Source organism: Bison bison, unplaced genomic scaffold (genome assembly GCF_000754665.1).
Source record: "Bison bison bison isolate TAMUID 2011002044 unplaced genomic scaffold, Bison_UMD1.0 scf7180017864384, whole genome shotgun sequence".
Classification (NCBI taxonomy): Eukaryota; Metazoa; Chordata; class Mammalia; order Artiodactyla; family Bovidae; genus Bison; species Bison bison.
In genome coordinates this window covers 15,194,698-15,210,892 of record NW_011494956.1, presented here as the reverse complement: position 1 = coordinate 15,210,892, position 16,195 = coordinate 15,194,698, and the positions used below count along the sequence as shown (strand labels likewise).

Below are 16,195 nucleotides of genomic sequence, written 5' to 3'. Positions count from 1 at the left end.
AGAGACACTGATGTATAGAAAAGTCTTATGGACTCTGTGGGAGAGGGAGAGGGTGGGAAGATTTGGGAGAATGGCATTGAAACATGTAAAATATCATGTAAGAAACGAGTTGCCAGTCCAGGTTCGATGCACGATACTGGATGCTTGGGGCTAGTGCACTGGGACGACCCAGAGGGATGGTATGGGGAGGGAGGAGGGAGGAGGGTTCAGGATGGGGAGCACATGTATACCTGTGATGGATTCATTTTGATATTTGGCAAAACTAATACAATTATGTAAAGTTTAAAAATAAAATAAAATTAAAAAAAAAAAAAAAGAAATTTCCAATTGAGTAGATATAAAGAAAACTGATTTATAATTCAAATTGTCAAGTTGACTAGAGATCCCCTGGTAAAAAATTATCCAATTTCATTTCTGTCATTGGTAGTATGTAGTTATTCTTACTGCTATTAATTTTTACATTTTTTTATATTTTTATATATTTCTTAATTTCTCTTAAAAACCTAAAACTGGTAGACCAAAAGTTAGGGGGGAAAAACTGCAATTCGTGTAGAACCAGCAACTACATGCTCTTACCACTAGATGGTGCCCCTCCCTTGGTAAGTTAAAATGCTGAATCAGTATTGTGGAACCCAGTAAATGTGCTGATATAGTGGGGCCACTGAATAAGGAGAGTTAGGCTATGGAGAATGGTATACATGTTCAGTTTTTTACAGTACAAGGCAAGTAACTTATCAGATGCTAAAAATAGGAAATTACTTGATATTCAAAATGTTGACAAATTTTAAAAATTCTGTCAGAACAAAAAATGAAAAAATAATAAAATAAGCAAAAATACAGACTCAAGTTTTATACTTTTAAGTATAACATAGTACCTCCATAAGTAATATAAAATATTTAAGTAGTATATATATAAAATTTAGGTAGATAGGAAACTTAGACTTTAAGATAATTTTATATTCACAATCAAGAAATAAGGACAAAATCTAACAATGTACAAAAAGAAAAGTTTGGTGTAATAATATGTGTTGTAATTGACTTTAACTTGAGAAAAGGAACATGGAACTATGATAAAAGATATTCTTAATTTTTATTTTCATATATATATATATATATACACACATATATAATTTCTGGCCTAAAATCCTCTATTTTCTGCCCTGAAGCACCTCATTCAGAGTCTGAGTGGAGCCAGTAGAGAACTTATAAACATCAGCTAGTCCCTGCTCCCACCCAACATAGGAATCCTGTGAGTTTCTGCGTAAATAACTTGGTGAGAAGTAACTTCGCTACTTCATACAACCCATTGCTTAATAGGGCTAATTTTAGGAAACTCTTATTTACATTGAAGCATTTCTATCCAGTAGTTCCAGTAGTTCCAGTTCTAGTTCTACACTATGATGCAATACGAAGCCAATCAACGTCTTCCACCTGAGAGCCCTTCAGATCGTGATCACACCTACACTCTAGTCCAGTAGTATCTTTCACAATAATTTTATATACAGTTCCCTGTTTTATATTTTCTGTGTATCTTATATGTAGCCTATCAATAAATCATAGACAACAGTACTGATTTATGTAAAATATTAATTACTTCCCTAGGTTACATCCATCTGCTGTTCAAAACTCTGAAGAGTTTATTCAGTTAGCTAGCTATGAATCCAACGCATATGTCTCTATCACAAATACAACTCAGAAGTCTTTGTTATACAGCTTTCCAACCTCATTAATTTATCAAGCAATTTTCCAAAGAAGACACACAGATGGCCAACAGGTACATGAAAAGATGTTCAACACTACTAATCATCAGGGAAATTCAAATCAAAACTAAAGTAAGATATCACCTCACACTTGTTAGAATGGCTTTCATCAAAAAGACAAGAAATAACAAAGATGTGGAGAAAAGAATGTAAATTGGTGCAACCAATGGAAGTTCCTCAAATAAAATAGAGCTAATTCAGCAATTCTGCTTCTGGGTATTCATCCAAAGAAAACAGAAACACTAACGTGAAAAGACACATGCACGCCTGTGTTTACTATGGCCTTATTTACAATGGCCAATATATGGAAACAAGCTAAATGTTCATTAACAGATGAATGGATACGGAAGATGTGGGCTTCCCTGACAGCTCAGTTGGTAAAGAATCTGCCTGCAATTCAGGAGACCTGGTTAGATTGCTGGGTTGGGAAGATCCGCTGGAGAAGAGATAGGCTACCCACTCCAGTATTCTTGGGCTTCCCTTGTGGCTCAGCTGATTAAGAATCTGCCCACAATGCAGGAGACTTGGGTTCAGTCCCTGGGTTGGGAAGATCCCCTGGAGAAGGGAAAGGCTACCCACTCCAGTATTCTGGCCTGGAGAATTCAGTGGACTGCATAGTCAATGGGGTTGCAAAGAGTCAGACACAACTGAAAATTACTGAGTAAATCTTAAAATTTCACAAGAAAAAAAATTCTGTAACCATAGTGATGTATGTTAAGTAGACATTGTGGTGATCATTTCACAATATATATGTTCATTCGCTTCAGGCATGTCCAGCTCTTTGCGACCCCATGGACCTTAACCCACCAGACTCCTCTATCCATGGAATTTTCCCAGCAAGAATACTGGAGTGGATTGCCATGCCATCCTCCAGGGGATTTTCTTGACCCAGGAATTGAACCTGTGTCTCCTGCATTGCATGTGGATTCTTTACCTGCTGAGCCATCGGGGAAGCCCTTCACAATATATACAAATATTAAATCATTAGTATGCCAAAAACTACTGTATGTTAATTATACCTCAGTTTTTCTTAAATTATCATGTAGTTATTGACCACCTGTTGATATAGGCAGAGCAATGTATCAGGCACTGGGATGCACGTGAAAAAAGACCAGGTGCCTTAGACTTTGGAGGTGGTGAGAGTCAGGTGTACCTGTGTCTAGAACATAACCACAGGATGACTGAAGGAGCACAGACATGGGTGACGTCAGGAGCACAGAAGACAGCTCAGCCCAAGTCCCTGTTCTGGGGCTTCCTATGGGAATCACTCTTTGTCAAAGAGTCCAGAAACAGAATAGTTGTTTAGTTTAGGATAGATGTCTAAATGTCTTCCCCTTTTTGTTCTTTATGCACTAAAATAGCCTTTTTATAGGGATCTAATCTCTTCTATGGGCTTCCCTGGTGGCTCAGAGGTTAAAGCCTCTGCCTACAATGCCGGAGACCTGGGTTCAACCAAGGATACAGAATTTCCATATCCTTAGATAATCAAAATCAAAGCCAGTATACCAAAAACAAAAACAAAAACCTTGTTTAATTGCTTTTCTCACCCTTGCTTCTTTTTGGAGAAAATGAAAAAAAACAAAAAACAAAAAAACTACCAGGTCAAGGGCAAATTAAATGGGTGGGAATAAGTCAGGTAAAATGCAAAGAATGCACCGTGGCCTCCTACCTCCACCACAGCACATACATCCTCAATTTCAGACACACTTGCCAACCTTCCTCCTCCTCTTTCATCTTGTCCTGGTCTTCTCCAGAGTTTCACCTTTGTTAAGCTTACTAAAACCCAGTTAGTAACAAAATTGTTCATGCCCAAGTCAGGACTTGGTATATAAATTATCCCAAATGTATCTGAGTTTCCAGAGTCTGTAAGTCTTCAAAACACCAATGGATAAGGCTATACTAACTGGAATAATGCCCTCTTGAATCATACCACGTTGGCAGCCTTTCTTCTGACCCAGTAATTGTTAAGCCAACCCAGTGCATACTTCTCACCTCTTGTGCTTTCCAAAAACACCTAGCCCAACAGGCACTGCTTGAGTCAGGCATCACTGTATGAGAGGTTAAAAAAAAAAAAAAAGTGACATGTAGGCACCTAGGAAATGCAGACTTGTGAGCAAAGAATCTTTTTATTCTTAGAATTATAAGGGCAGATGTAAAGTATATGGATGTAGATTTTTAAACATTTTTACTAGAAATGACACTGGATATAATCACAAAACTTGCTTGGTTCAAAGAATATTCATAAGATGGCCTTTGATAACATAATAGGTATCTTTAATGTTTTTATTTGGTTTTGTTTTCCTTCTGGAACCAGGTTATTCAGAGAATATTCTACACAGTCAACAGATCTTGGAGTGGAAAAATTACAGCAACAGAGATAAGAAAAAGCAACTTTTTGCAAGTATGCCTCTCATTGAAATTTATATTTAAGGAGCAATTTAAATGACAATCTTACTTCATTTAACAAATATTTGAGTGCTCATTATGTGCAAAGCCCTATTATGTGCAAAGTCACTCTTTTCAGTTATTAAGCAGTTATCAGCTACCTGGGATGTGTTGGGAGAACAAAGATGAGTAACAAGAGATTTTCACATCAGGGCATGCACTGTGGAACAAAAGAGAAAAGCATACAGACAGCCACACCTGACGAAAAATTCCACAGAAATGTGTCATAAATATGCAGTGAAGGCTTCACAGTAGGACTGGCATGTGATCTTGACCTTGAAGATATCAAGTGTTTACAAGATTAAAAAATTAAAAGAAAAGGGGATTCCAGATAGAGCAAGCAGCCTAAGCAAAGGCCCAGAAGTATGAAAATGTCATGTTCAGGAACTGCAGGACAGTCTTAAGTGGCCACAGGCTCCAAGGAGAGAGTGATCAGTGACCAGTGATGAGGCCTGAGGGGTGAGACGGGGCCAGGTTGGGAAGAGCCTGGCAAAACAAATGGAGGAGTTTCAACTTGTTCCTTTGAGCAATGACGCTTTATCCAGCTCCTGCTGGAGAAAAATACTGAAAATTCCTTTTAAGAAAGAATGTATTTCATTCAATTATTTTTTTTTTACCAAATGAGAAAGTATTGATCACTAGTGGGTGCCTTTTACCGAGGCAGTCTTCATGCTTGATTGTTCAAGCATTTCTACTAACTTAAAGAAAGCAGAATTGGTCACACTTGAAATGAAATGTTTTATTTTAAATAAATCATACTAAATGAAATTTGGGTGAATAATACAACCTTGTTTACACTCTTATTTTTTTCCCATCTTTATCTGGGACAGACAAAATTGGCAAAATTACCAGTCTGTAATAGATATGCAAACATTTCTTATTCTAATAAATGAAAAGTCATCATTACAGTCATTATTAATATTTACTAAACATCTGGTTTTTGCCTGGGCTCTCAGGAGGTTACATGGGGATGGGTTGAGATGGCAAGAATTCCATTGAAAAAAGGCCTTACACCTGAAGAATGATAATCCTAACATTCCTGATGCATATTAAGTTTGTATTTCTAGATCATTATTATAATCCAGATTTTTCTTACTTACAATAACATTTGAGGCAAATATGGTTCAATGACTTGGATAAGATCATACAGCTACTAAGTAACTGAACTGGAAATAGAGCTCAAGTGTCCTGCTTCCCTCTTTTCTTCCCTAACGCTCTCTTTAGTTTGCCTCTTAGTACCTGAATGTATGCACATAAAATGTTCAAATAATATAAACGTATAAAATAATAACCAGAAGTCACTATTTATCTCTTTATCCTGCCATTTCACTCCTTTTACCAGAGGGAACCCATATTATCTGTGGTTTTATTCCTTTTTATGCATGTGTATGGAGTATATATGTATGGCGTATTTATTTAGTTTTGTTCTAGATGGCTGCTTTTTATGAATTTTTTTTAATATGTGAGACCACACATATTCTGTTAACTTTTTTTAACTTAACAGTATGTCTTGATGTTTTTTTATTTCGATCAATATAACTCTATCTCATTCTTTTAACTACTGCATAATCTGTGGCATGGCTATGCTGTAATTACATACATATTGAAGATGTTCAAGTCGTTTTCATATTCTCCCTATTAGAGTAATACAGCGAACACCCTTACACTTTTCTCTTGTGTCCATATGAGTATGAATCTCTCTAAAATAGACTACTGGAAGGAAAATCCTGGATCAGATGGTGTGTGCATTTTCAGTTTCATAGATCCTGCCAAGTTACCTTCCTAAACGCCTGCACTAATGCATACTTAAATTTACATACTCCCACCAGCAGAAGTGATTCATTTTTTTCATTTTATAACAATCCAGTAGATGAAAATGAGAGCCCCCCTGCTTCTCAAGATTTGTTTTATTGTACATATTCTGTTTTATACATTAACGATCATTGTATAAAAACATTACAAGCAAGTTTGGAAAACAGAAGAGAAGGCATATTTTAGCACCCTAATAAAACTAATATTTTTATGTGTACTTCTAGTCGTATTCACATGCATATTGGATTTAGAATTTAATGTAGTTCTTAGTGTGTATAATCGTATATCCTGTATTTTGCACTTAGCATGTCATGATTTTCCTTTGTTTCTATGCAGACTTTATAATTTTTACTGGCTGTAAAATCTTTCATTGAGTCTCTTTTACCATAATTTCATAATTTATCTTGTTTTCAATTTGCCAAATTATTTTGGATTTCCAGTATTCACATTTTAGAAAATGAATCTTATCAAAGTAATACATTTTCATTATGAAATATTAATAGTTATTTTTCTTATAATGCTTTTCACCTTGGATTCCATTTTATTTTCTAATATTGACATGCTTTCTTTTTAAGATTTAGCTAGTATATATTCAGCAGCAACAGCAGTATATATTTTAACCTTACTTTAAAATTTTAAGTTCAGTTCAGTCATTCAGTCATGTCTGACTCTTTGCGACTCCATGGACTGCAGCACACCAGGCTTCCCTATCTGTCACCAGCTCCTGGAGCCTGCTCAAGCTCATGTCCATCAAGTTGGTGATACCATCCAAACATCTCATCCTCTGTCAGACTTATCTCTTATGGACAACATATACCTAGATCTGCTTGTTGGATTTGAGTTTTATTCTCAATCTGAAAATCTTTTAACAGGGAGATTGACCTCTTTGCCTTTATTGTGACTGTTGATATGGCAGTGGTTTAGTCGCTAAGTTGTGTCTGACTCTTGCAACCCATGAACTATAGCCTGCCAGGCTCCTCTGTCCATGGGAATCTGCAGGCAAGAATACTGGAGTGGGTTGCCATTTCCTTCTCCAGGGGATCCTCTCCATCCAGAACTGAACCTGGGTCTCCTTCATTGCAGGCAGATTCTTTACTGACTGAGCTATGAGGGAAGTCCCGACTATTGATTTATCTGATCTTATTTCTGTCATCTCACTTTGTTTTTTCTATTTCCTGAGTTTCCTTATGGTTTATCTTTTTTTGTTTTTTCTGAATCTTTCTAAAAAGGTCTGCATATATCTCTGGCCACTTATGTGATAATTTGACTGATAATAAGAATTCTGAACTCAAAAATGATTGGTTTTGGTGTTTATCCTAGGGGCACACAGGGAGTCAAGAGAGACCCAGATAATATTTCTAGTTCAGGGCCCTGCAGCTCTACCCCCATGCCTTTTGTACCAGGCTGCCCCACACTATCACAGAGGTATACATGAGTCACCTTTCTGGTAAACTTTATGCCATTACAAAGCCAAACCCTGCCAGTGGATGCCCACTCTTCATAACAGAATAGATACAAGACCACTTGTCGTAAAATTAAAAAGTTAAAAGCAGTGTCAGTTTACAGTCGTGTAACTAAAAGTCTGTTGTCTGATTGTCCTGTGCTTCCTAGTCGGGGGACCTCTGATAGGCTGCAGTTCTCTTGGTGATAGTTCTCCCCTTTCCCTGTTTTTGAATCCTTCATATTCTTTGCTAAAAATAGTACAGAGTTCATAAATGCTTGCAGATTGGTCAATTGATTAAAAGATAGGATGATGTTGCCTAGTAAATTTCCTGGTTTGGTACCAAAACCAAAATTTTTAATTCAGTTTAGAATAAAAATGTACTAGAATCTGAATAATGGCCAAAGCTGGGTCTCCATATTTTTAAAATAAAATAATCCTTTTATTCATACCATTTCAGACTCTAGCCCTTTTGGAAGAAGAGGAAGATATAAACCAAATCACAGATTACTTCTCCTATGAACACTTCTATGTTATTTATTGTAAATTCTGGGAACTAGATAGTGATCATGACCTCTACATCAGCCAGGCCGATCTATCTCGATACAATGACCAGGGTGAGTGTTTCTGTGGATATTGACTTAGCTATTTTGAAGGAGACAAGAGTTAAATTGTGCTCACTCATTATGGGGAATTCCCAGTTCTTAAATTATGTATCTAATCAAATCCTCTTGAAAAGGCCAAGAATTTTAAAGTGGAAATGAGTGAAGATACTAATTTTTTATCTAGAAACCAGGTTTAGGAGAAGGGGTTTGAAGGTAAGTAAGAAATTAGAGTATTGGTTTTGATGAATGGATGAGTCTTTATAGTGATGCTGGTTTTCTCCTGATGAATTCAATAAGAACCACATCTATGTAAAGTTTATTTGAAAGAAAATTATATACACCTTTATAAATTCTCAATTTACACTATTTATAAACAGCTAAGGATGAAAGTGATGTTTCCAACTTGCCAGTGCTTTCAAGGATTCATAAAACTTTTTGGAATTTAGCTCTAGAAAACATAGTTTCTCTGCAGATGAATTTGGTGTGCTTTCTTTTGCCAGAAAACAAAAAATTATATATCACATGATACTACCCTTTTTACTTCATTTTGACCAGTAGTAAACTTAGAACCTATTATCTGCTGATTGCATATTCTTAACTAAGCACCAAGATACCTTGATTCATTCTTCTCTCATAAGATTGTCCCTATTTATAAGCCTTTATCCGTTTAGATGTAGCAAAGTACAAATCTTAAATAAATGCTTTGTTTCTGTTATTTAGTGTATCTATGACTACTAGTATATATCTTAAGAAAAGGTTCATTCTACATGTCAATATTCAGACCTTTCCATGTTTAGCAGAATTCTAGTTCACAAAAGTTCACATGCCAACCAAGCATCAAGAGGAAATACTAAATCATACTTATTGATAAAAAATCATTTTAGTACTATATCTGTCCTTCTTTAAGTACAGGTAGGTGTGCCTCATTTTAATTCACTTTGCTTTATTACACTTTGCAAATAGAGCTTTTTTTTTAGAAATTGAACGTTTGTAGCAACCCTGCATTGAGCAAGTCTCGTCAGTGCCATTTTTCCAACAGCATTTGTGCATTTTGTGTCTTTGTCACATTTTGGTAATTCTTACAATATGTCAAAATTTTATTGATTTATTGATATATAACATTATATTTGTTATGATGATCTGTGGTCAGTGATCTTTGATGTTACTATTGTAATTGTTTTGGGGTGCCATGAACCACACCTAGGTGACAGCAAGCTTAATTGATAACTGCTGTTGGTGTTCTGAGTGCTTCACCAACCAAGTCTTCCCTGTCTCTCTCTCCCTCTCCTCGGGGCTCCCTATTCCCTGAGACCCAGCAATATTGAAATCAGGCCAGTTAATACATACCATTAATACGACAATGGTCTCTAAGTGTTCAGGTAAAGTGGCACATCTCTGACTTCAAATCAAAAGCTAGAAACTTAGAGGGGAAGGCATGTTGAAAGCTAGGATAGGCTGAAAGCTAGGCTTTTTGTGCCAGTTAGCCAAGTTGTGAATGAAAAGTTCTTGAAGAAAATTAAAAGTGCTATTCCAGTGAACACATGAATAAGAAAGTGAAGCAGGGAATTCCCTGCTGATCCAGCAGTTAAGACTCCACACTTTCACTGCCGAGGGGCCAGGTTCAATCCCTGGCCAGGAAACTAAGCTCCCACAGGTTGTGTGATGCAGCCAAAAAAGAAGAAGAAAGTGAAATACTTTGTTTGCTGATATGTAGAAAATTTTAGTAGCCTGGATAGAAGACCACACCGGCCACAACATTCCCTGAAGCCAGATTCTAATCCAGAGCAAGGTTGCCTTCAACTCTGTGAAGGCTGAGAGAAGTGAGGAAGTTACAGGAGAAAAGTTTGAAACTAGCAGAAATCGGTTCATGAGGTTTAAGGAAAGAAGCTATCTCTATAATATGAAAGTGCAAGGTGAAACAACAAGTTTCTAGAAGATCTAGCTAAGATCATGAAAGTGGCTACACTAAACATCAGATTTTCAATGTAGACAAAACAGCCTTCTGTTGAAAGAAGATGCCATCTAGGACTTTGATTTCTAGAGAGAAGTCAGTGCCTGGCTTCAAACCTTCAAAGGACAGGCTGACTGTCTTTTTAGGGGTTAATGCAGTGCAGGTAGTGACTTTAAAGTGAAAACAGTGCTTATTTACCATTCCAAAGATCCAAAGGCCCTTAAGAATTATGCTAAATCTCTTTATGCCTGCACTTTGCAAGTGGAACAACAAAGCCTAAATGACAGCACGCCTGTTTACAACATGGTTTTCTGAATATATTAAGCCCACTGTTGAGACCTACTGCTCAGAAAAAAAAAAAGATTCAAAATATGACCCTGATTGACAACGCACCTGGTCACTCAAGAGCTCTGATGGAGATTGTACAATGAGATTAATGTACTTTAAATGCCTACTGACACAATATCCACTCTGCACTTAATGGATCAAAGAGTAACTTCAACTTTCAAGTCTTATTCAAGAAATATATTTCATAAGGGTATAGCTACCATAGGTTATGATTCCTCTGATGGATCTGGGCAAAGTCCATTGAAAACCTTCTCTAAAGGATCACCATTCTAGATGCCCTTAAGACCATTCATGATTCATGAGGGCAGAATATCAACATGAACAGGAATTTAGAAGTCAATTCCAATTCTCAGGCATGTTTTTGAGGGGTTCAAGACTTCAGTGGAGGAAGCAACTGCAGATACGGTAAAAATAGCAAGAGAACTTTAGAATTAGAGGAGGAGCCTGAAGATGTGACTGAATCATTATAATCCCATAATAAAATTTTAACAGATAAGGAGTTGCTGCTTATGGATGAGCAAAGAGAGCAGTTTCTTGAGATGGAATCTACTCCTGGCAAAGACAGTATGAAGATTGTTGAAATGACAACAAAGGATTTAGAATATTAAATGAACTTAATTGATAAAGCAGCAGCAAGGTTTGAGAAGATTGTCTCCAATTTTGAAAGAATTTCTGCTATGGGTAAAATGCTGTCAAACTACATTGCACATAACAGAGAAATCATTTGTGAAAGGAAGAGTCGATCTTTGTGGCAAATTTCATTGTAGTCTTAAGAAATTGCCAAAGCCACCCCAGCCTTCAACAACCATCACCCTGATCAGTCAGCAGCCATCAACATTGGTGGTGGCAAGACCCTCCACCAACAAAAAGACTACAGTTTGCTAAAGGCTCAGATGATTGTTAGCATTTTTTTTTAGCAATAAAATATTTTTATATACATTGGTTTTTTAAAGACATAACTGCTGTTTAACACATAATAGACTATAGTATAGTACAAATATAACATATGCACTGGGAAACCAAAAAATTCATATGACTCACTTTATTGTGATATTCACTGTATTGAGGTGACCTGGAACTGAACCCACAGTATCTCTGTGTTATGCCTATAGTCATACCTTCCTATTACAAGCATAGTATAAAGATGGAGATATTTATAGGGGTATTGGATCAGCTGTATTAGCTATGCACTTTTTGATCATCAGTGGCCAGATCATCTGTATAATGTGAGCTAACCTCCAGAGATCACACAAAACCCTATGGGCTCTAAAGCACCTTTTCTGGCTGTCATAAACGTAGTTCTCATTAACCCCTAAAATATTGTATATACACATATAGTTACTCATTAGAGGCATGTTAAAGGAATGAAGTCCAGAAAAGCAGGCGTTTTGGCCTGCACAACGAAGGGGCCACTGAAACTCTGTGTAATTGCCTACCCACCAACCTGTCCTTAATGGGACAACATGATCTGCAGTTTTAGGAAGTTAAACCTTCCAAATCTAAAGAAAGACTTCAGAAATAAATATCTCTGCCTTTCCTATGTAGCTGCCTTTTGTTCTATTTTCCTCTATTTTCAAATTATTAACCCCATAAACCAGTGCTCAACAAACTGCTGCTGCTGCTACTAAGTCGCTTCAGGCGTGTCCAACTCTGTGCGACCCCATAGACGGCAGCCCACCAGGCTCCCCTGTCCCTGGGATTCTCCAGGCAAGAACACTGGAGTGGGTTGCCATTTCCTTCTCCAATGCATGAAAGTGAAAAGTGAAAGTGAAGTTGCTCAGTCGTGTTCGACTCTTAGCGACCCCATGGACTGCAGCCTACCAGGCTCCTCTGTCCATGGGATTTTCCAGGCAAGAGTACTGGAGTGGGGTGCCATTGCCTTCTCCGCAACAAACTCTAGAGGGCCCTTATACAGCCTTTGGTATGTGTCTAGGAGGGGCTGTGCTGACATTCATTTTCTTAACATTCTTCAACCAAAGTAATGAACCTTTATGTTGACTGTACCCAACGCCACACAGAAGAGTTAGATGCTGGTAGCTGCTCTCTAATGACCTCATCACTGGTTTTGAAATTGTAGTGTGCACACCATTGGCGAGGCGTTTGTTAAAAGAACAGATTCCTGTCCTCACCACATCCCTAGGTCTGAGATCCATTGTTACCTCCTTTTTTGTGACTAATGCTTTTGGTTACTTTGAACTCACAGTGAGGTACACCGATACAGATTACTAGGATCTGTCATCAAATGCGACATACTATCTTAAGATAGAATCATCTCTCTCTGAATAAAATTTACTGATGGAATTTAAAATTGTATATCATGTTATATCCTGGAATTTTAAAGGATACGAATGTAAGAAAAGTATTTTGTGGTTTGTTTTTGGTACCTTTTCTAAAATTCTACCTGAAAAACATTCTCCGTTGTTTGACTCAAACCCCCAACAATCAGTTTCCCCTTGAATTTAATGCTAGGATGAAATCTGTCTTGTTTTAGAGGAAATGTTGTCTTGTCTTGTTGGATAACAAGATCAATATAAATTTTGTACATTTTTGTCTCCGTTGTCAGGATATTCAGAACCAATTTGGTGCCCAACTGTATTAATGTATTTGAGCTGTCAGATACATCAATTTGCGTGTTCTTTTTTAAATGATTGATAGACCAAGCTATCTCAAATTACTTCTTTCAAAAAGTATCAATTGTACATAAAAAGTAAAAATTCAACTACTCGTATTCTTATCATGGAAGATTATTAAGTTTAACCTTGTGGCTACTTGAAAATAAATTTGCCAAAAATGGTACCTTTTGGAGCATGTTTTAACTAGCTTTGTACTTTTTATTTATGTTTAGCTTCATCAAACAGGATTATTGAAAGAATATTCTCTGGGGCAGTAACAAGGTAAGAAAAACCATCTGAGTTTTAAAATGAACTACAGGTAATACTTTAGCAATGTCCTTTTAGCAAGGCTTCCTGCATAATTTGTCAGTGCTGTAGGTTAGATAATACCCTACAAAATATGCAGTGTGGCTTCATATAAGATGGCAGTAATACTTTAATATACAGGATTCTCCAGGCCAGAATACTGGAGTGGGTAGCCTTTCCTTTCTCCAGGGGATCTTCCCAACCCAAGGATCGAACTCAGGTCTCCCATATTGCAAGCGGATTCTTTACCAGCTAAGCCACATGGGAAGCCCAAGAATACTGGAGTGGGTAGCCTATCCCTTCTCCAGCAGATCTTCCCGACCCAGGAATCAAACCGGGGTCTCCTGTATTACAGGCGGATTCTTTACCAACTGAGGTGTCAGGGAAGCCCTGTTTATCTAAGTACAGGTAACAGTATTTGACCTGATTTGTATTCAAATTAGAAACCAGAGTTCCTTCAAATCTGCAAATGCTTCTAATTTCATCCTCGAGGCATTTGAAAATAAGATAGGCAATGAAAGAGGTTGCCCTTTGTGAGATTTCCAGCGTTCTGTGTGTTGTTGTTGTTTTTTAACTTAATTTCCAAAGAAATATTACTTTATTCCTTAAGTCTGTCATCCTGCTAAATTTAGAAAAGTAATTGATTTTTAGGAAACTTTGTAACCATGTGTTTTCTTCAGGGGAAAAACAGTACAGAAAGAGGGACGAATGAGCTATGCAGATTTTGTTTGGTTTTTGATCTCTGAGGAAGACAAAAGGAACCCCACCAGGTATGACTTCTGAGTTTCTTTTGCCCAGATGTTAAACAAATGAACAAAGTTTGAAAAATTCATGATGAATATCTAGTGAATGCCAGGTTAACTAGGGGTGCCAGGATGGGTTAGACTTCGTCTCTGCCCTCAGACTGAGCCCACAGTCACAGTGTATCAGAACGAGTGCTCTTACCCCCAGAAACAAAGGTGGAGTGACGTGGGAGCTGTCTCTGAAGGACAGCAAGCATTTATATGAAATATGGGAATAGATAACTGTGAATTTTTGTTGTTTCCTGATCTTCCTGGTTTAGTAGTAAACTGGAGAACATGCCCTCACTCTGCCAGTAAGAATCATCTCTCTGTTTCTTTGGCATTCCTTGATTGGTAGCTCTGAGTTTATGTACCTGTTTCTTAGACATCTATAACACTGTGTTACACAAGCTAGGAATAAAAAGAAAACAAGAGGGATGCAAAAATCTATGTCCCTTTCTTTTTATACCTGTCTTGTGTAACACAGTCCCCTGCACATAGCTTATGCTCAGGACCAAGGCGGGGGAGCCCATAGTCCCTGATGCTGCTTGCTAGCATCACTGACTCGGCTGTCTGCACATTAATTCAAAAAGTTATCTAAATGTTAGATATATGGTTTGGAAATAATTGAAATAGAAATGAAACTGATTTATTTCATGGGCAGCATGTATATTAAATAACTTTGTTGTCCATTTCAAAGATAGTAATTTATTATTCATTATATACAAATTAGAAAACATGGATAAAGCAGAAGAAAATAAATTTTAATAATAATTTTAATACTAATAATTCTACCACTCAGAAAAAGACACTATTAAAAGTTGGAATGTGTTGGACAGTGCTTTTCATATAAACTTTTATATATTCTTTGGGTATTTAGATTAATTTATTCTCCTAAATATCCCCTAGTAGTTTTAGCTAAACAGTTGTAATAATCCGCTGTGCATGCATGCATGCTGAGTCACTTTAGTCATGTCTGACTGTGCGACTCCATGGACTGTAGCCTTCCAGGCTCCTCTGTCCATGGGATTCTCCAGCCAAGGATCCTGGAGTGGGTTGCCGTGCCCTCCTCCAGGGGATCTTCCCGACCCAGGGATCAAACCCGCATCTCCTGCATTGTCAGGCACACTGTTTACCACGAATGCCACCTGGGAAGCCCAACATCCACTATACTTTTCCTTAAAATAAATTCCCCAGAAAAGGAATCACTAAATTAAAGGGCATAGATATTAAGGGCTTTTATAAAAACTATTAAACTTATTTTCAGAATGTATTTTCATTTTATACTTTCATCAACAAAGTATTGAGTGTATTTCCTATAACCCTTATTCACACTAAGTATCTTCCTCTTTAAGAATCTTTCCCATTTGATAAGTAATAAATTCAGCATTATCTTACATTGCATTTCTTTCATTACTAGAGAGGCAGAAGTTTTTTCATACATTTTTCACCATTTTTATTTCATCTAAGGTGACTTGCCTTTTTGTGTCTTTTGCTCATTTCTGCTGGACTAATTTTTTAAGTTTATTGTTCTATCACAAATACACATTAAATATTAAAAACTTTAAATATATACATTCAGAAACCTTAATATAAAATTTATCTGTAATTCTTTGACCCATAGCTAACATTTTGGTATGTTACCTCCTACCTCATCCTCATCCCCCTCCTTTCTCTTCCTTTCCCTCCTCCTTTCACCCTCCTCCTCCTCTCTCTGCACCAAATGACACAGTATACTAAATGGTATCATATTATACAATTTTGTGACACATTTCTTCACATAACAGTTTATTTCTATGCCAGTAAGTGTGCTTGTTTATATTATTAATCCATTTTTTGAATGCTTCAGTTCAGTTCAGTCGCTCAGTCATGTCTGACTCTTTGCGACCCCATGGACTGCAGCATGCCAGGCCTCCCTCCATCACCAACTCCCAGAGTTTACTCAAAGTCGTGTCCATTGAGTCGGTGATGCCATCCAACCATCTCATCCTCTGCCATCCCTTTCTCCTCCCGCCTTCAATCTTTCCCAGCATCAGGGTCTTTTCCAGTAAGTCGGTTCTTCACATCAGGTGGCCAAAGTACTGGAGTTTCAGCTTCAGCATCAGTTCTTCCAATGAATATTCAGGACTGATT

The 16,195-nt window shown here is 37.2% G+C and overlaps 1 protein-coding gene across 6 annotated transcripts in view; it reads left to right on the top strand.

Annotated features, from left to right (window-relative positions):
• Window positions 1-16,195, top strand: part of PPP2R3A (protein phosphatase 2, regulatory subunit B'', alpha) — a 227,970-nt gene that overhangs the window by 138,110 nt on the left and 73,665 nt on the right. For all 6 annotated transcript variants that reach the window (XM_010858259.1, XM_010858260.1, XM_010858257.1 and 3 more), the window contains 4 exons: window positions 4,075-4,161; window positions 7,919-8,075; window positions 13,208-13,256; window positions 13,961-14,050. In XM_010858259.1, the coding sequence (XP_010856561.1) occupies window positions 4,075-4,161; window positions 7,919-8,075; window positions 13,208-13,256; window positions 13,961-14,050 (383 nt within the window). The remainder of the gene's footprint in view (window positions 1-4,074; window positions 4,162-7,918; window positions 8,076-13,207; window positions 13,257-13,960; window positions 14,051-16,195) is intronic.